The sequence below is a fragment of the Giraffa tippelskirchi genome, chromosome 13 (genome assembly GCF_054371585.1).
Source record: "Giraffa tippelskirchi isolate mGirTip1 chromosome 13, T2T-mGirTip1v1.2.pri, whole genome shotgun sequence".
In the NCBI taxonomy this organism is placed as follows: Eukaryota; Metazoa; Chordata; class Mammalia; order Artiodactyla; family Giraffidae; genus Giraffa; species Giraffa tippelskirchi.
The window spans coordinates 44898314-44919115 of NC_137287.1; the positions used below are offsets into that span (position 1 = coordinate 44898314).

Here is a 20802-nt window from a genome sequence, read left to right on the forward strand (position 1 = left end):
TGGACATTTGCTATTAGGAAGTCTTTCAAACTGACATCAGTTAAGATCTCTATCAAGATGTTAAGAATAGTTTATTTCTAGGTGGTAGAATTATGGGTGATTAAAGTTTTCTTTTCACTTCAATGTATTTTCTTAACTTTTATACCAAATATAAGCACTAAGAAAAAGCAACAGACATTACATTTTAAATGGCATGAGTCTGGGATAGTTTCTACTGCTTTTGCTGAAGGTGGGGGATGGAGTAAGTCAATGGCTTTGAAAGTGAAGGACACACATACTTGGGGGAGGTGGGAGACAATTCATGGACGATGTGGGAGGGAAGCATAGGATTTCAATTATTTATTAACCTCAATCTTTTAAAAATATATTTTTATTTTTAATACAGTTTTAAATGTTACTGTCCATTTGCAGCTGTTACAAAATATTGGCTGTATTCCCCATGTTGTATGATACATCCTTGAGTCTGTCTTAAACCCATTATTCTCTGCCTCCTGCTCGTCCACCCCCATATTGCCCCTCCTTCCCCAGTATTAACCACTAGTTTGTTCTGTGTCTGTTTCTTTTTTGTTATATTCATTAATTTGTTGTATTTTTTAGAGTCTACAGATGAGCAATATCACACAGAATTTGTCTGACTTATTTCACTTCTCATAATGCCCTCCACATCCATCCATGTTGTTGCAAATGGAAAAATTTCATTCTCTTTTATGGCTGAATAGTATTCCATTGTGTGTGTGTGTGTGTGTGTGTGTGTGTGTGTGTGTGGTGTGTGTGTGTGTGTGTACACATTACATTTTCTTTATCCATTCATCTCTTGATGGACCCCTAGGCTGCTTCCATATCTTGGCAATTATAAATAATGCTGCCATGAACACTGGGAGTGTATGTGTCTCTTTAAATTAGTGGCTTTTTTTTTTTTTCCAGATATATACCCAGGAATGGAATTCCCGGGTCATGTGGCAGTTCTATTTTTATCTTTTGAGAAACCTCTATACTGTTTTTCATGCTATCTGCACCAATTTCCATTCCCACCAACAGTGCACAAGGGTTCTCTGTCTTCCACATCCTTGCCAACACCTGTTACTTGTGTTCTTTATGATGACAGCCATTCTGACAGATGTGACATAGTATCTCAAACTATTTAACTGTTTTTGGTGTCTGTTGTAAAATGTGCATAATATGCTGGTAATGCATATATAATCTCAAAATGGATTTATGTTGAGGCTCATTAATCAACTACCTGAAACACACCAGGACAAAAGCAAAGTTGGCTTTATGCAGGGAATACACACTCCTGAACCATCTTCGTAACATCTGGGAAGAGTTACTTGCCACCTGTGGACTCAAGCATGAGATGATTCTAAAGAAATAGGGGGCCAGTTCTGGGTAGGATGATGCCAAGAAGTGAGAGAAACTCAGTGTTGGTCATATGTAGACTTCTTACTTGGAAGACGGGAGGATTAAAAGGAGGTTAGAGCTGACCTTGGGCTTCTCTGGTGGCACAGACAGTGAAGAATCTGCCTGCAATGCAGGAGACTTGGGTTCTATCCTTGGGTCACAAAAATCCCCTGGAGAAGGAAATGGCTACCCATTCCAGTATTCTTGCCAGGAGAATTTGATGCACAGAGGCGCCTGGTGGGCTACTGTCCATGGGGTTGCAAAGAGTCAGACGTGACTGAGCAACTAACACTACCACTGCTACTACTAAAGCTGACCTCAGTCATTTACTGAGGACTACCATTCATGCTAGAAGAGGTACATTTTAAGTCACTTTGTGTTTGTAAAGTGGCCCCGTTTCTGTCTTGTTGCAAACACGGTCACTGAATAGACTTGTCTAATAATGTGTATTTTTGGCAAGTGTTGTCTATGTTCAGTCACCACCTTAATGCCTTGACTTTTTAAGGGGTCATTTTTTATATTCTCTTCTAGTAAGAAACCTGCTCAAAATTTTGTATTGATTTGGTGATCTCAAAAGTTTAGAGGCATTTGTCTAGGAGAGAGTTCCATGCCTCTTCCGAACCACGTATCTATAGGAATTAACTCGTGAAGACAATCATAGGGTCTGATATCTACTGAACTGGGTATTCATTGAGTGCCTCAACGCTGTTTGGGTCAGAAATAAGATGCAAATCCACCCAGGCTACCCACCCCTTCTGCTGTCTCTAGAGCTTGCTTCTGGGCATGTCGACTTTTCCCCACACCTGCAATGTTCCTCTCATAACTCCCTTCTTCTATTGATGTGTAAACATGCTCAAGTCTCCTTCCACTTTCAAAATCTTTTTCTAAACTGGTTTTTCTTGCCTTTACAAACCTCTCAAAAATCTTGTCTACCTTTTCTTACCATCATTCATTATATTTAGAGGAAACAATTTGTTAAAATTATATACTGGGAACATACACTCATTTTAGAGAAACCGGACAGTGTAGAACAGAAACAGCAAAGTTCTCCCATCATCTCAAAACCTAGGGTTAGTTCAGTTGTTAATGTGTCATCTAATGAATCGTCACTGCGTTTTGTTATTGTTGTTGTTGAGTCACTAAGTCACATCTGACTCTGTGAACCCGTGGACTGCAGCATGCCGGATTCCTCTGTCCTTCACTAACTCCTAGAGTTTGCTCAAATTCATGTCCATTAAGTCAGGGATGCTATCTAATCATCTCTTCCTGTGCTGCCCCCTTTTCCTTTTGTCTTCAATCTTTCCCAGCATCACATACTATGTTCTGTACATTGGTTTAAGTCCTAAAAATATAATGGTGAAGCAGAAAGATATGGATCCATGTGTGTGTGTGTGTGTGTGTGTATGTGTGTTTGCACATGTGTGCAATTTGAGCTCAAAGTATCATCTTCATTTTTAATTCTTTGTATTCTTATTTCTGTTTCCTTCACTCCCCTAAAACGCTCTGCTCTGAGCAACAGCAAGCTCCTGGTAACTGTTAAGCTGATGATTTCTTCTCCCCTCACAGCCTTTGGATGTTCTGCTGATTCTCCCCCAACTTGAAGCTTTTGCCTTTTTAGTATTGGGCAGTACACCAGCTCGTGACTTTTTGGATTGCACTAGCTCCATCTGAGCCCAGGTCCTCATCTGTGATTCCTGTATCCACCCACGGATGCAGGCACTTCCGCCCTTGGCCCATGTACTTATATTTGGGCAATTCTTTCTCCTACCATTGACTTCAGTGATCTTCCCTTGAAGTGAAGTGAAAGTCACTCAGTCATGTCCAACTCTTTGTGACCCATGGGCTGTAGCCCACCAGGCTCCTCTGTCCATGGAATTCTCCAGGCCAGAATACTGGAGTGGGTGCCATTTCCTTCTCCAGGAGATCTTCCCAACCCAGGGATTGAACCCAGGTCTCCTGCATTGCAGGCAGACTCTTTACCGAGCCACCTGGGAAGCCCCAATCTCCCCTTAGTTCCTCAAATTACAGCAACTCCAGTCTTGCACATTCTCTTAAGCTCTAGAATTGGATTTTCCTTTTAAAAATTTTATTAAAGATGATTTATAGTTGATTTACAACTATACAAAATTATAGTTGATTTACAACATTGTATTAGTTTTCTCTACACAGCAGAGTGGTTCAGTTATACGTATATATATTCATTTTCACATTCTTTTCCATTATGGTTTGACACAGGATATTGAATATAGTTCCCTGTGCTATACAGTAGGACCTCACTATTTATCCATCCTATGTCTAATAGTTGAAATTTTCCACCGATGGCTCATAGACATGTAATCCCTACATGTCTACAGTTGAGCTCATTTGATTCCCCTAGTCCTGTTGATGATTTGCTATTCTTTGCCACATACCTTATTTCCTAGTAACTTAGCTCTGCTGTTCTTCATTCACTAGAGGGCTAGAGACCTCGGATTATCCTTCATTCCCTCGCCCACATGTGTCCTGCGTCCAAATATTTGCCAAGTCTTGGCAGATCCATGCATGCATAATGTCCATTCCTAGATTCATTTCTTTTGTTCTCATTGCCCTTGACTTACCATCTCTTATTTTGTTCAAATAGCTCCATATATGTAATGACTCACTGCACCTCCATGCTCCTGCCGTTGTCTTTACTAGATTGTCATCTAGAATGTCTGTCCTGCGGTTTTCATTCTTTACTAGATGAATTTATTCTTTCTGGTATTATTATAAACAGGTGCCTGTTTATAGTATGTCCTCTTAGACTTTTTGCCCCAGAGTTTTGCATAGAGCAGACACCTGATAGTGTTTGCTAAACTGCACTGATTTTTATGAGTTGGTTTCACCAACCGTGAACTGACTGACCTGGCTTGGATCTCTGATATTATTCACTCATACAGAGATTGAAATTTAGGGACAGTAAAATGGTAAAATGGTTTTGAAATCCTTTGCACCTCAGGTAGGATGAGCTTTTACAATAGGTCTGTCTTTGCTGTTGGCTTTCCAAATGTGGCTTATTTGGGTCCTATTTTCTTGTGATGGACATAGTGGCTATGACCAGTGCCAGGATGTAGGCAATTGCTGCTGAAACAGCACAAGAAATCAGCCATCAGCATTTAAGAAGAAGCCAAGAGCAGGACGTCTGGCTTCTCAGTCAGTCTTTGCTGTGAAACCAAAACACCAACTTGACTCAAGTCTTCACTAAGTTGATTTTCTTTTCTATCTGCTGAGTTGATCACATTGTTGTGCATTGCTGGGACTCCCCCAACCCCCCCCCCCTTTTTTTTAAAGTAGTGAGTGTTATTGGTGGTGTTTCCTTACAACACCAACAAGAGAAGTCCAGGGAAACCCAAGCAAGCTCTGTAAAAGAAGGTGCTGAGAATCCGAGGGCCCCATCCCGCTGCTTCTGCTGGGCTGTGGGCACTCACCGTGTCCAGCATCTCCCGGGTATGTGCTGCTGAAACACAAAACCGAGCCCGGGCTTCTGCAAGGGGCGTAGCTGGAAATCCAACGACCACCACACCGATTTTTCTCTTTAATAGATGCCTTGCAAAAGCCCTAAGGGAAAGATTAAGAAAGAGGTTAACTGAGAGATGACAAAATTCTACTGCAAAAAAAGGAATGTGGCTAATGACTTTGTTTTTAAAAAATAAGTAGAAGATAATTGAAGTCATGGAACTTCCGTCAAATACAGTTGACCAGGAAATGTGGCAGCCAGTCACTTGATGGCACCCATAACTGTGTGTGTATATTGTGGGGCATGGCCCATTCATTAAACAATTGTGTGTTCAGTCTTTAACATTGAGCAGAAAATGTGGATGGACATGGACATGACCCTGGTTGAACAAATTTGCATATATGTAAAATTTTTGTCCGTAGAGTTCCTAAGGAATAAAAGCCCTAACACACTTGTAGGGCAAGAATAGAGACACAGGCTTCGAGCAGGGACTTGTGGACACAGAGGGAAAGGAGAGGGTATGATGAAGTGAGAGAGTAGCACTGACGTACATACACTACCTTGTGTACAATGGACAGCTGGCGGGAAGCTGCTATATACACAAGGAGCTCAGTCCGTGCTCTGTGATGACTTAGAGGGATGGGATTGGTGGGGGTGGGGTGGGAGGGGGTGCTCAGGAGGTAGGGGATATATGTATACATACGACTGATTCATGCTGTTGTACACAGAAACTAACGCACATTGTAAAGAAATTATACTCCAATAAAAAGAACCGTCACACAGTGCAATTACGTAAAGAAACAATTTGTTAGATGCAACCCTATATGCTTTAAATACTTAATACAGTACCGATAATAACAGTGTGGAGATTTTGAAACGCCTCTACTTCGTGACTGTAATTTCAGATTCAGGATCAGAGGGTCTGTGGGAGGCAACCCCAAGCCACGTTCTCTTTCCAGAGACAAAGATTTTATTTTCCATCAAGCCAAAGACAGGAAATAGCGAGGGTCTTCTCACTTTTTATGTGTGCCTTCAGGGATAATAAACCCATTGGCTGGAATAAGTGGGGGATGGGGAGGAGGGTGGGAGGGAAAGAAGTATGCACTCACTGAGCCCTTCTCTAGAAGGAGCCTAGAGGCGTAGGTCATAGAATTAAGGTCATAGAATTACAAAGCTCTTTGACACAGAGTAAAACCTTTTAAAGCTACGATTCCTTCCCCTTAACCACTTCTGGCACCTTTTTATTTCAGAGCTAATCTCAGTAACGATTCTAGACTCAAAGCCTGTACATTTCTTGCACTGAGATCCAACCTCAGACACTGGCATGTACGTCCAAGTGAGTGAGTATTTCCCTCTGTGTGGGAAATCATCACTCCCCACAGGAATCCTTCTTCCCTGAGAAGCTCCGCCCACAAGTGGGTCCAGGTCTCAGGTCTTCTAAGCATTGAGGGGTTGTTGTTGTTGTTTAGTCGCTAAGTCATGTCCGACTCTGTGACCCCAGGGACTGTAGCCTGCCAGGTTCCTCTGTCCAGGGATTTTCCAGGCAAGAATAGTGGAGTGGGTTGCCATTTCCTTCTCCTTGAAGGGTGTCTTATTTTAGGCTGGAAGCTTACAGTACCACAGAAGCCCCGAGTTTCAGGAAGAATCCTCGATGCAGCCACGGAGAGGAAGGTTGTGGGGTCTCTCCTTCTCTTGTTTAGCTGACAGCTTTTAGGTTTCCTCGTGCAGAAGGCGGGTTATCAAAGGAAGCGATAGAGATTGCAGGGACCTCCAAACACAGCCTCTCTGGCCCCCTGGCTCGGGCAAGGCAAGATTCAGCCTTTGATTTGAAAAGGTTGAAAGGAGATGAAGCTTTCTAACTGAGGAAGCTTGAAAATGGGCCATTCTTTCTCTTTATTGATCACCCTGTGGAAGGCTGCCCACGGAACTGCACAAGATAAGAGCTTGTAATTGTCTGAGAAACAAGTCAAGTGCTTTTATTGCTAGAGTACAAACCACCTGACCCATGATTTCTGGCCGGCTTTTGGGACTCCCCAAAGACCATTTTCACTGTCTGCACTTTTCTAGTTGTGCCAGAGGAAGTGAGTTTTGCCAAAGAACATAGAGTGAAATATATGACTGATGATTCATTAGGTTAATCTGAGGCCTCCCTGGAGCGCGTCTAAACTTAAAGCTTACAACTTACACAACAAAAGCTAGCCTCCTTCAGTTAATGTACATGATTGTTGTAAACGTTCAGCATAATGAGCCTCTGGGTTTGTACTCCCCAAAGCAAATTAGAGCTGGCATAGCCTGAAAGAAACTAAACTACTTGAATAATAAGGAGAATAAAATATTAGCCCTGCACTGCACACAGCATCAGTGCATTTTCTGCACCACAATCCTCCAAGCATATGATGAGGCCTGGGGCTGGAAAATGTCCGTCCTCTACCAAATGGGAAATACAATTCTTCTGATTATTTCAGTGAATTTTTATCAGTGAAATCACATTCTACTCTACTACATAGAAGAGTCCAGTGGTAGAGCTGCAGTAAGACTTTATTCAAAAGGATACTTGGCTAGAAATCATATTTCTATTCTGCAGTGGGGGAAAATGTGGAGAAATCAGTTCTTTAATAAAATCAAAGGTTTTTAAATGAGCAAATGGAAAAAGTGTTCAGATACTGGCTGAGACAACTAACTCCCTGTTTCAAAAGCTTTTCTGCGTATAAACTTTCCATTGAAGGAGTATCAGAGAAGGAAACAAGACCAGGGAATGGCTACTCCTGCCAACAATAGATAACATTACCTTTTGGAATTAACATGTTCTAAGTTTCCTTAACAACAGAAATAATTAGATTTTTTTTTGTACTAATTGTACAGTCCCCATTGTACTAATCCATGCCCTTTTGATTCACCGATGATGACATTGCTGCTGCTGCTAAGTCACTTCAGTCGTGTCCGACTCTGTGCGACCCCTTGGACTGCAGCCTACCAAGCTCCTCCGTCCATGGGATTTTCCAGGCAAGAGTACTGGAGTGGGCTGCCATTGCCTTCTCTAGATGATGACATTAAAGAGGGTTAAATTATACCCTGCATTGCTTTAAAGAGATGTGTATTTTCCCCCTTGGACTAAAGCTTGAGAGGCTCTGCAGTGCATTGAAAAGAGCCCTGGTTTAGGAGGCAAATGGAACTGACCTGACTCTGGGATCTAGTACCTACAACAGGAATGACACTTAGAAAATAGTTTTGACTTTTGTACATTTAGGTGTCTTCATTTGTAAACCCGAGCTAGGCATCCCACCTTCAATGGCTGAACATCGGGTTTAAGAGCCTTCCTTAGCATATAATTAACATTTAGCAATATTAGCGTCTCCTTAAAACTATCTTACAGGGGAAGGTACTAGATCATTTGACATATCATCCAAGGTCCAGTTGATGCAGGGCATAGCAAGATCTTTTCCTACTCTTTTCCTGGAAATTTTATTTTTATTAAAGGATAATAATTATTTTATTTTATCCTGTATAAAATAAAGATTTTTTAAAATATTGTAATTATTTAAAAATAATTATTTTAAAGTAATTATTTTCAAAAGACATGCAACCACAATGACTCAATCTTACACTCAGTTGAAACTAGTAATAATAATCATTGTAGCCATAGTAGTAGAAGTAGTTGTAATAATGATGTCTATCACTGACTGAGTGCTTATTCAATCACTATACGAAGTGCTTTATATGCTCTATTAATAGGAAATAGGTCATATTCAATTGAATTTTCTTTCTTTTTTAAAATTTATGTTTAATTGGAAGATAATTGTCTTATGATGTTGTTTGGTTTCCGCTGTACAACTTGAATCAGCCATAATTACACACGTGTCCCCTCCCTCCCCTCTCCCATCCTCAGAGCACTAGACTGAGCTCCCTGTGTTACACAACAGCTTCCCACTAGCTATCTGTTTTACACACGGTAGTGTACACATGTCAATGTTGCTCTCTCACTTCATCCCACTCTCTCCTTCCCCCTCTATTTTCACAGTCTATTCTTGCCCTGCAAATAGGTTCATCAGTACCATTTTTCTAGATTCCATATACATGTGTTAATATATGATATTTGTTTTTTTATGACTTACTTCATGCTGTATAATAGACACTAGGTTCATCCATCTCATTTTAACTGAATCAAATTTGTTCTTTTTATTGGCTGAATAATATTCCATTGGGCTTCCCTGGTGGCTCAGACAGTAAAGAATCTGCTTGCAATATGGAAGACGTGGGTTCGATCCCTGGGTTGGGAAGATCCCCTGGAGGATAGCTAACCCACTCCAGTATTCTTGCCTGGAGAATCCCCGTGGACAGAAGAGCCTGGCAAGCTACAGTCCATGGGATCGCGAAGAGTCAGACATGACTGAGTGACTTAGCACAGCACAATATTCCACTGTATATATGTACCATAACTTCTTTATCCATTCATCAGTCAGTGGACATCTAGGTTGCTTCCATGTTCTGGCTATTGTAAACAGTGCTTCAATGAACATTGGGGTACATGCATCTTTTTGAATTATGATTTTCTCAGGGTATAAAGATGCTCAACGTTGCTCATCATTAGAGAAATGCAAATCAAAATTACAGTGAAGTATCACCTCACACTGGTCAGAATGGCTATCATTAAAAAATTTATAAACAATAAACACTGGACAGGGTACGAAGGAAAAGGGAACCCTCTTGCACTGTTGGTGAGGATGTAAAATGATACAACCACTATGGAGAACAGTATGGAAATTCCTTAAAAAGCTAGTAATAAAACTACCATCAGTCAGTTCAGTCTCTCAGTCATGTCCGACTCTTTGCGACCCCATGAACCACAGCACACCAGGCCTCCCTGTCCATCACCAACTCCCGGAGTCCACCCAAACCCATGTCCATTTGACTCAGTGATGCCATCCAAAAACTACCATATGACCTGGCAATCCTGCTGCTGGCTAATATACCCTGATATATCTCATTTTCAGTATGAGAAAAGCAGGGCTTCAGAAGTTTTAATGAGGAAGAGACAGAATGAAAATTCTTTTTCATTCCAAACATCTCATTACACTCTAGAACCTAACTTTTCCCGGAAACTCCTTCTCAGTTTCATTTTCGTTTTTCACATTAGCTTTGTCAGGTCAGGGCTCCTGTCATATAAAGGAGGAGAGGAACTCTCTCTCATTCTGTTGCCATGCACTTAAGTGCATTTGTTTTTGTTTGTCATGGATTCTTCTCATTAGATGGACTCAACTTCCTATCCTGTTGAGGTTCTAGTTCCAGCTTCCATCATCAAATATCAAGCACGCTCCCTAACACCACCCTCCAGTATTGTGTACTTGACACATTCCAAAATAAAGCAAGCTTACTTTTGGTGTCCTCATTTGAGTGAATCATAAAGCATTAGAGAAGCATGGGCTAAGCGTGGAGTCAGAACACACTGCTTCTCCAACCACCCTGAGTAAGTGTGGATTTTCTTCTGTGCCATCCGGCATCAGATGGTAGAGGGCTTTGGGGTGGCTGCTACCTGAAATCACCATTGTCACCCCTTCCTGCTGTCAGCACAGAGCAGTGTCCTGTGACATTCCTGAAGCACAGTGTCTTCTTGGCCATTCCAAGCGCTGGTTTCCTGACCCAGATCCACAAACAAAGGGCTCAGTGGTGGACAACTGTGGTGCATGAGGCAACTCATGTGTATGTCATTTGGTCCTGGTGAAATGACACGAGAGTGGACATCAAAGAATCCATCTCTTAGGAATGTTTAACTCAGTCCTAACCATCATGAGTTTTCAGCAAATAGCCCCAGAACTTCTTTTCTATACTACTTCTAATAGTCTGCTGATTGACCTAGACTGTCAGAGAATCAAACAGAAAGTTCCAACAATACGGTTGTGTTAAAGGAGTGTCAGGACCTCCAGAATCTGATGAACATCTGTTGATAATTACTTTCTCCCATGTGCTGGGTCAGACACACAAATATTTTATATTTAGAAAAGATTTTAATTAATTTCTTTTTAATCACAGAGTTCATCATTTATCTCTAGCAGACTGGAGAATGACTCCTGTAAAAGCTCATCTACACCATATTGAGAAAAAGTCATTTTTTTCTCTTTATGCATTTGTTACTAATGCTCAACTTCAGAGTCACAATCAGTGGAAAACAACCTGAAGTCGGCTTACAGGAGAGGTATTAAAATTTGGTGTTGGGAGCAAGAGTTTTGGAGCAAGAGCCTAAGTTTGGGTTTGCCTTTTGGTTTTCCTACACTTGATCTTGACTTTGGAAAGCTATTTAAGTGCTCTCAGCCTCAGTTTCCCCACACATGAGTCTGCCTTCGTTGGAGGATGGCTGTGAGAGTTCAACAGGAGAAAGCAGAGAGCCTAGTCATGTTGCTTTTGAATGCTGGGAGAGATGGTCTTTTGAGGTTCTCCCTGAGAAAGATCTTGGGGCAGGAGGAAGCGCAGGACCCTTGTTCATTTACAGCTGAGGCCTCAGGCAGTAAGTGGTTTCGCCCAATTCACAGAGCGTGGAAACAGTGGGCCTCAGCACCTGGCTCCCTTCCCACAAGACGTTGTGACTTCTGAGAAACTGGACAAGTGAGTTTTGAACTCAGCATCTTGCTCAAGATGCAAAGCAGCACCTGTGCTGAAAGAACCCCCTGGAGTCGGAGCGCCATCTCCATCAGATCACCTTGGAGCTTAGGTGCTACGGTGGGGGTCTGCTGGGTACTCACGCTACTTTTGCAGGCATGTAAAGGAGCAGGGGAACCACAGGAGACTCTTCGTTGCCATAGACAATGAATCCCATTTTGCTTAATCTCTGTCTGAAGTATCTTGTATTTTTTGCCAGTTGCTGTACTCTCTGCAGCCCTGGAAGGAAATAGGTATGAAATCCATCAATTCCCACCTGGAAGAGGGAAGCAGATGTCAGACTGTCTTGGCAAGTGCTGTTAAGTCTTTCTGCAGGCCTGCATTAAGGGCTGGAAGAGGGTCAGAGCAGGGTGGGCAAAGATCTCCTGGTGAGCAGGTGTGGGCACTGATGCCTGGGACCTGCCCTGAGATTGGAAGATGGGGTCCAGGGGGGATGGTGCTGCTGGCTACTGCTGGCAACTACAGTCAGGCCAGCAGGGGAACAGGAAGGGTGTCTCGCCAGAATGAAGGAGGTGAACTACAATGTACTGGGTACCCACCGTGTGTGGAATCTGCTAAGTGCTATAGACACATTAGTGCAGGGGAAGGGAATGTGACAAGAAACGGAACACCAACCAAGAAGGACATTGTTGAAAACCTCAACTGTCCCTCTTCTTTCTGTTATTACTCTTCACCCCTTCCCCCCACCCTAGTTCTCCAGGAAGATCCCTCCCCAGCTCTGCCAGTCCTCAGAAAACAGACCGTGATGGAGAAAACACCTCATTTGTTGTACTTTCTCAAGAAAGCTGACCTGTCCCCCAGGCTGGCAACAGCCCGTGGATGGAGGACACGCTCGACCCAAGGGCAGTTCATTTGGGTGCTGCCCAGGGAGCTGTGAGATGGTCTCTCACGAGAAGTTTGCCAAAGAGGTAATACATATGAATTAAACCAGTAAGACTGTCTTGCTAGTAGAGCATGACTATAAAAAATTTAGAGAGAATCAACAATTGGATGAAAAACAAAAAATGATGGGAATTGAGAGAAAAGTGTGTTACTGGAATCTATGAGACAGAGGAAATCATTGGTCAGTAGAAACTAGGGTAGCCCGCGAAGTAGAGAAGTGGGCAGTGCAAGCTCAGTCAGGAGCAACGAGAGAAAAATAGAAACAGTCTCCTGGGGGAGACAGACATGAATCAAATAATCACAAATGAATGTAAAGTTGCAGCTCTGATGAGGGTGGTAAAGAATGCCATGTGGTGTTCGAGAGTCCACAGTGGAGAGCTTAGACCAGGTCTGAGGAAATCAATGCATGATGAGTGAGCTGAGATCTGAAAGATAGACAAATGTTACCAAAATAATTACCAAAATAAAGAGGAGGGAATTCCTCACCCAGAACACAGATGCAATGGTCCTATTGTTTGCAGGAAAAACAGAATGGTTGAGACCCAGCAAGATGTGTTTGAGGGCAGGGCAAGACAGAAGGAACAGTGAGTAGATTGTCTGAAAAACCAGAAGTACAGGGATTGGAGAATCCAGCATTGAATGGTTGGGAAGAGGAGCTTAAAAGGGAGTCAAGCAGGAGCAATCAGGGAGGGAAAAGAAGTCAGAAGAACTAACTGGCATTCATTGGCATTATTAATATGGTACTCATGGATAACTTTTTCTTTGAGGGTTCCTAGTTGGGACTTGGTTTTAAAGAAACAGTTGCAGGTATAGTTTTCTTTAATTCACATGGGCTTTTAGTTTCCTACCCACCTTCTTGAAACAATAAGCTCTCTCCCCTAAAATTTCATATTTGCAACATGAATCCAAGAAAGGGATTTGGAGAGGTGTAGAATCATTTTCATAAATTTTGTTGCATAGACACAGCCTCTTTTGTGCTCAAACAAAAAAAGAATTGTTTTGTAACATGCTGAAGTGTCTTCTGGTACAGAGAGGAAGCTATTTGAAGGACAGAACTAGAAGTGAAGAAGAAAAATATTGTCATTACTTTAAAAAAAATGTCTTCATCCATACATTGAAACAGTGTGTGCTTAGGAAGATGAGAACATAGGAGCAGGGTGGTATTGTGGATCAGAAAAGAGGGGCTGGAATATGACTTGCTTAAAGAAGGTGATCCAGATACAAATGGACTTATCTACAAAACAGAAACAGACTTATAAAAAACAGACTTATGGTTACTAAAGGGGAAATATCGGGGGAATAAATCAAGAGTTGGGATGAATGTACACATATGACTATACATAAGATGGATAACCAATGAGGATCTACTATATATTAATAGCACAGGGAACATCACTGAATATTCTGTGATGATCTATGAGAAACGATTCTAAAAACAAATGTATATATGTACATGTGTACCTGAATCAATTTGCTGTATACCTAAAACTAACACAGCATTGTAAATCAACTATACGTCAATAAAATTAAAAAAAAATAAGAAGGTGTTTCAAATGAAGGCACAGATATACATCCCAGTCTTCAAAATGTATTCCATATGGCTTGTCCCCTTGTGTGTTCAGCTCTTCTGTTGATTGTTAGCTGTACAAGGAATAGATGAGTTCATCAGGCTGGGTCTGATACTTTCTAAATGATCCCCCTCTAGGACTAGAAGGATTTCCTGGTCTGGAAGTACCTGAATGACTTAAATTGCTTTTCCCAATGGCATTATCTTTGCACTTGCCTATAATGACTCATCCATCATTGGGCTGCCCCTCTACTTAATCAGCCCCATCTGTCCTCTCTGCCTTGATTAACCCAAGTAACTGGATCACCAGCCAATGTCATCGCTTTCTGCCTTCTAGATCCTTTGGAGAGTTGACCAGATGGATCAAAATATTGATCACAGAAGCAGCTGACTCTTAAGAACTGGATGTTTTGTTCTTGCCCTGTCTTTCCCCTCTTTGAACCACGCAGCCTAGCATGGCAGGCAAGCCATTATAACACACTTCGTGGACACCACTTTTTCTCACATGGAGCTACTATAGATGCCTTGACATCTTTTAAGCTAGCCAAGATACAGCTCCTTTCAGTTACTACATAGCTCACTTTTGAAAATTAGAAACATTTTCCTAGTGTTGGAGGGCCTGGAGGCAGAGAGAAATTTGTACATATAAAATACTGCTCATCTACAGGATGTGGGTGATTTGATTAATTATGTTGTACTTTGGGATTCTTGTTTGAAAAGCACTTTGTCAAAACAGAAGGAATTTTTGCACTTGTCCTTTCGTACAGGGGTGGGCATGCCAGGATGACGTGAAGACTGGGCATGGTAGTGACCTTCCCTTTGCAACACATAAGGTCCCTAGTTAAATACTTTCTGATTCTTCTTCAACCTATTACATAGAAGACAGGGGAGGCCCCGCCCAGATAAATAAGTGAGGGGTCAGATCTCTTATGTAGGGTGCTGGAGAGCTTATGCAATTGTGTTATTTTGCTGTATTCTTGGTTCTCTGGAAAAGGAATAAGCTCTGGAGTTAAATGGGCTAGGAAACTCCAAACTCCATGTGGACAACTTAAGGCTTTAAAACCTCAGTTTTACCTGGAAATAAATAAACTTATTTCACAAGAAGACTTGGAGCAATAAAGGGGTTAGTGCAAGAACATCCTTAGTACTGTGTCTGGGAAATAGATATTTACAAGGTTAGTTACATTTTTCCATTAGCAGCTGTTCTCAGCAGCCTCGATGGCACCTCAGAGCATCTAGAGAGCTTGGCAAAGCCCCATGCCTGGACTGTACCCCAGACCAATGAAATCAGCATCTCTGGGAATGAGACCAAGCATGAGTTTTGGCTTTCAACAGGTGCAGCCAAAGAAACTCAATGTCTCAGAAACAATGGCCATTACCAGTTCAGCCCCAAGGCCATGGGTGGCTGTGTTTGGCTGAGTCATGCTCCTTGGTTGGACATGGAAAGTAAAAAGATGGGCATATGTCCTTGCCCCTTGTTTGGCAAGATGACATCCCGGCAGTTACGGAACACCCGGGGTCTCTGGTGGTACATTTGGGGGGTGACTTGCTCCCTGGACAGTTATCAGCTCCAAAAGGCTCACTTGTCTGGAGATCAACCCCACTGTCAACCTCACCCCTCTCGTGAGGCTGGATAAAGTCAGGGATGGACCCAACCGGGCAGATGACCTGTAGGGTGCCATTCAACCCACTTGGATTTCTAGCTCTGCCAACTTGAGGGATGGACTGGGTTTAACCTTCTCTGCAATGCTGTTAAAACAAAAACAGCTGGGGCCAGGGAAGGAAAACAAATAAAACCCAAAGCGTCCCACTACAAAGCCTTGCAGTCCCCTAATAAAAACAATCATCAGTGGTGTTTCCAAAAATATGCTTGGGACAACTCAATCTTCAGAGGGCCAGAAGACACTGTGGACAGAGGACGCGCCCAGAATGACCTGTCAGAAGCTAAAGAAGGAAAATTTCTTCTCTGTTGAACCATCGGCTGGCAGAAAAGAGAAAGGCATTTCCCTCTGTAAGGCTCTGGAGCGTTTGCCAGCCAAGACCAATGACGCTGTCTATTTTCTGGAGACTTTTTGAGCTCTCTGTCTAACAGAGGAAATGTGCATAGACTCAGATGCCGTGGGGGGCTCATTCCATTATGCCCCAGGTTGAAAAGGGCACATACAGAAACACATGGCGCTCCTCTCACCAGTGCAGAATACAGACTAGGGATCCTCAAACCTGCTTCTTGGCAGCTGTGCTGGGAAAGTGTGGTTCTTTTTAGAGGTGGGTAGAATCTTCCCTTAAAACCTGTCTCACAATTTAAGAGGCTGATCTTTCTGAACAACCAAATTGATCCTCCAGAGTGCCCGCAGTGGTCTGAGAAGGTCTCCCCTGCCCCTCCGCCCCCACCCAACCCTCCACAGCCTCCCCCTTCCTTCCCTTTATTTGTCTGATGCTCACAATAGGCTTCTTCTCCAGGCATAGGGAAGAGCGGGGGAGGGGGTTCTGGGGAGAGACCTTGGAGTAAAATTTCAACCTGGCAGCAGGAAACCAACGTCTGTTATTTTAAGCTCTGGACACCAGACAGGACATTTTGTTTCCAACACACTCTAGGGCAGGGAGATCTCAGGAAAGATCAAGAGGCTACAAAGCAGCAAGAATCATAAGAATCACATTAGCAGTGACAAGCTTCCCAGTGGGATGGCGAAAACAGGGTTTGGAGTGGTTTGCGGAAAGGAACACACATTTTTATCAGGTGCTGAATCGCTTCCTTTTGATTTCCAGATTCCAAGGTTATGGCATGTTTTATGGTCACACAAACATGTGCCAAGGACTGCCCAGGCTTTACCACGCCCCCGTTGAATGCACGCAGGAGCGGGACTGGGCAGGCTAGATGATTTCATTTCCTTGCCTCTACCTCTCCACTCACGGCTCCAAGACACTGTCAGGGGCTTAATCCACAAGGAGAGGTAAGAATGAGCATCCCTTGTGCAGCTACTATGAGCCAGAAGCTGTGCTTTTGGGTCCCCTTCACAGATGAGGAAACTGAGGCTGGGAGATAGCTTTTGTGTTACCCAGCGGACCTGGACATTGGTGATGCCATCGAGTTTATCAGAGTCTGCTCTTTGAAGAAGCTGTTAAACGCATTCCTGATGAGGTGTGAGTCCCGTGATTCATGGGTTCATACATTTCACAAATGAAAAGCCTTCACTGTGTACCAGAGAAGGGTCTGCTGCTAATAAGGAGGAGAAGATAAAAAATTCTAGGCTGTATAGTAATCTACCAGTTAGGCAAGAAATAATCTACCAGTTAGAGCTTCCGAGGTGGTGCTAGTGGTAAAGAACCCACCTGCCAATGCAGGAGACATAAAAGACACAGGTTTGATCCCTGGGTGGGGAAGACATCCTGGAGGAGGGCATGGCCACCCACTCCAGTTTTCTTGCCTGGAGAATCCCATGGCCAGAGGAGTCTGGTGGGCTATAGTCGATGGGGTCACAAAGAGTTAGGACATGACTGCAGCAACTTAGCATGTGCACACAATCTACCAGGGGACTGGGCAGATATCAGATAACAGACACAGGAAAAGGGCTGTAAGACAAATAGAGACAGAGTTAGCAGGACTGTCCCATAGCAGTGCTTCTCGAATCCTTACAGAGTAAGTGATATGATTTAATTTTAATTTGCATTTAAATAGAGAGCAGTTTCTTAGAAAGTTAGTAACGATGGGGAATGAGGGTAATTTGGGAGGTTGGAGTCTTCTGGGAACCTTGAGAACTGGTGATTCTTAAATAGGGGAACACACCAGAGTCTTCAGGGAATTTTTTCTTTTCTAGGATACTCATGGGTAAGTCCCCATCTGCAGAGATTCTGCTCCTGAACGACTGGAGTGGACCTTCTTGAAAACCTTCCCATGGATGACAGTGGTGTGTACCATAGTTCAAAACCAGTCCTTGTAGGCATAAATTATTGTGGCTGTTGATTCCATGAAGATAATAAGGGTGACTCTAATTGAAGACTCTGGAGAGCAATTTTGTCTCCGAGGATTTTTGCATTTTTCTGCTCCATCTACAGATCCGTATGTCAGCTTCCATCTACCCTTTTCTTTTTGCTATGAAGATGAGCAAGTCATTCATAGCTGAGCATTAGTTTACTGATCTGTTAAATGGGGATGATAACAATCTATTTCCTAGGACTTTGAGGAGAATGCTACTTAGTACTGTTCAGTGCTGGTGGCTGTTGTGTGGCAGGATTAAAAGATGAACATGTCTACTATTTTCAAGGAGCTTATAGATGAGAAAAATTAATATAATAATCATAAGCGGTAGAAAATTGGATGCCCTGTGGAAGAAATGCTCTGGGAGTTTGGAGCAAAGACCTAGAGGTGGCAAGAACACACGTTGTACACCAGAGGGGGATGGGTAGCCTGCTTGCCTGGAACATTTGGTTCATTGTCAGGAGAAAGATCACTGGAATAAGGACCAGAGGGCTATAGTTGCCAACCTAGGAGCTGATGGGCACTGGAGAATCCAGGCAGCATCACAACCAGGATACGCCATGTTCTGAGGGGGTTTCGGAAGAGGAAATTGCAGCATATAGTGCATGGAGTAAGATAAAGGAAAGGCTGGAGGAGGCCAGGGTGGCAGCAGAAATGGGTGAGAGGTGCTGCAGCGACGGCTCTGGCCACGTAGAGACTGTGGCTGAGGAATCGGCTTCTTGGAGTTCCTTGAAAGGGCTCCAAGAGACAGTGCACATGAAAGAAGGTCCTAGGCAGCCCCTTTGAGGCAGTGTGTACAGTATTCAACTCTCCGGTTCTCAAAGTGTCTGCTGGGCAGGTTACACTGAGGAAGCCTAGGGGGTGCGGGGAGAAGGTGAGGTGGAGGCTCAGCAGCTGGGAGAAAAGACCCCCCACCTCCAACTTGCTTCCATGCCAACAGCGTCGAGGACTGGGAGCCTGACTTTCCTGGGTTCAAAATCTGCTCTACCACCTTGAGCAAGGCATCTCATCTTTCTGCAACTAAGGTTCTTCACCAGTAAAATGTGAATAATGACAATGACAATAATAATAATAAGCATGTCCATTTTGTATCATTATAAGGATTTTATTTTAAGCACTTTGGAGAGCGTCTGGTACCCAATAAGTCCTATAAGAGTGTTGTAAAGTTATACAACAATTTTATAAAATGGACTTCCATGTACATTTCATCTGAAAAAAATTCTATGGTTCAAAAAGATTGAACACCGTTCATTTTCAGTCATCATCAAGCACTGAACTGACTTGCTTGGATTTGCCCTCTGAAGCTGTGACCAATGGAAGTGACCTGTGCTATCTACAGCCACTCTGGCTGTTCCTATAATCTCAGTTTTCTGTTTGCCTCTTTTTTGTTTTGGTGCCTAGGACATGCCTTTTTATATGTTCTTATCTCCCAGAACTAAGCATTCACTAGACTAATATTCACTCTGAGTATTCAAGATGAAGCTTATAACTACTAGAAATCTTTACATAAAGTCCTATTTTACAAAGGTAAAATGAATTTTAGGGGCATTAACCAATACTTAAGACCTAATCAGGTTAGCTCTGAGAAAGGACTGGGCTCTTCCTGAAGAAAGAGACTCAAAGAGGGAGAGAGGGGTCTTAACATGGACATTTTCCACTGCTAACTTTGAAGATGGAGGGCATCACATGGTAAGAAATTCAAGTCTCCAGCAGTTGAGATGGGGTCCCAGCTGACAGACAAACAGGGATCTCAGTCTGGAGACCCTCAGGATCTGAATTCTGCTACACCCATGTGAGCTTGGAAGAGAAGGGTGAGCTCCAGAAACAGCTGCTGACACCTTGATTTCTGCCTTGCCAGAGACTGCCCAGACTCCCGACCCCAGGAGGCTATGAGATAATAAATGGGTGTTGTTTGAAACCCCTGAAGTTTGAGACTTCTCTGGCAGTCCAGTGGTTAAGACTCTGTGCTCCCAGTGCAAGGGGCAAAGCTTCAATCCCTGGTTGGGGAAATAAGATCTCACATGCTGCACGGCATGGCCAAAAGATAAAAAAAGGAAGCCCTGAAATTTGCGGTCATCTATTGTGCAGAAATAGAGCACTAACACATTCTCTCTAGCCCAGAGCACAGCCACAAATCCACCTGCTTAATCCTCCCCAGCTGTGGCTGGTGGGGTAACTGGTTTTCTCCCCAACTTTTCCAGACAAGAGTGGGGCTGGGGTACAGCCCCCACCTGTTGTATTGGCGATTTTTGCTGTTCAGTTGAAAATGAACCCATGACAGGGAAAACAAAGATGAGTATGTAACAGCAACTCCCCTTCACCCTCAAAGATCCTACAGCTGGAATCACATTCTTCTCCAGTTGGACTGAACCGACAGGAAATTCCATGTGTGTTATATCACAATGCCCCCATCTCACCATCCACACAGAGGAAACAAAAGTGAAGAGGAAACTTCTGCAGGGCTCATGGTGTAAAAGTATATCTTGTTGTAGGATGGGAGGAAGGAAGTGGCTACACTATCCTTTTGCCCCAGTACCATGGAAAAGACAAACAGATTCTCTTTACACTTGTGCCGGGGAAATCGTTTAAGGCCTCAAAGCAAGTGCATAATTTACTGATCTGCCATAAAATTCTACCCTTGGCTAACTCAAGGGGAAGCAAATGAAGGGACAGAACATTATGGACCATTTTTTGAGCCACTTCTGCACAACCAGACAAATTTCTGCTCCTACATAGGGGTCCACGGGTTGGCTAATTCTGTTTCTTGGATGTCCTCCCCCACCCCGCAGTGGTCCTGAAAACATGTGAGCAGCAACAGGGCAGAGAGGCAATGACTGTCACTTTGCTTGCTAA

At 43.2% G+C, this 20802-nt stretch overlaps 1 protein-coding gene and 1 long non-coding RNA gene across 4 annotated transcripts in view; one reads left to right on the top strand and one right to left on the bottom strand.

The window, feature by feature from the left end:
- Positions 1-20802, bottom strand: part of SPTLC3 (serine palmitoyltransferase long chain base subunit 3) — a 185034-nt gene that overhangs the window by 4745 nt on the left and 159487 nt on the right. For all 3 annotated transcript variants that reach the window (XM_081553423.1, XM_081553422.1, XM_081553424.1), the window contains 2 exons: positions 11608-11743; positions 4845-4974 (listed from right to left, as the gene is read on the bottom strand). In XM_081553423.1, the coding sequence (XP_081409549.1) occupies positions 4845-4974; positions 11608-11743 (266 nt within the window). The remainder of the gene's footprint in view (positions 1-4844; positions 4975-11607; positions 11744-20802) is intronic.
- LOC145531322 (uncharacterized) lies at positions 16740-19021 on the top strand. Its single transcript, XR_014072358.1, has 2 exons — positions 16740-16924; positions 17789-19021. It is a non-coding gene; the product is annotated as an uncharacterized LOC145531322 (long non-coding RNA).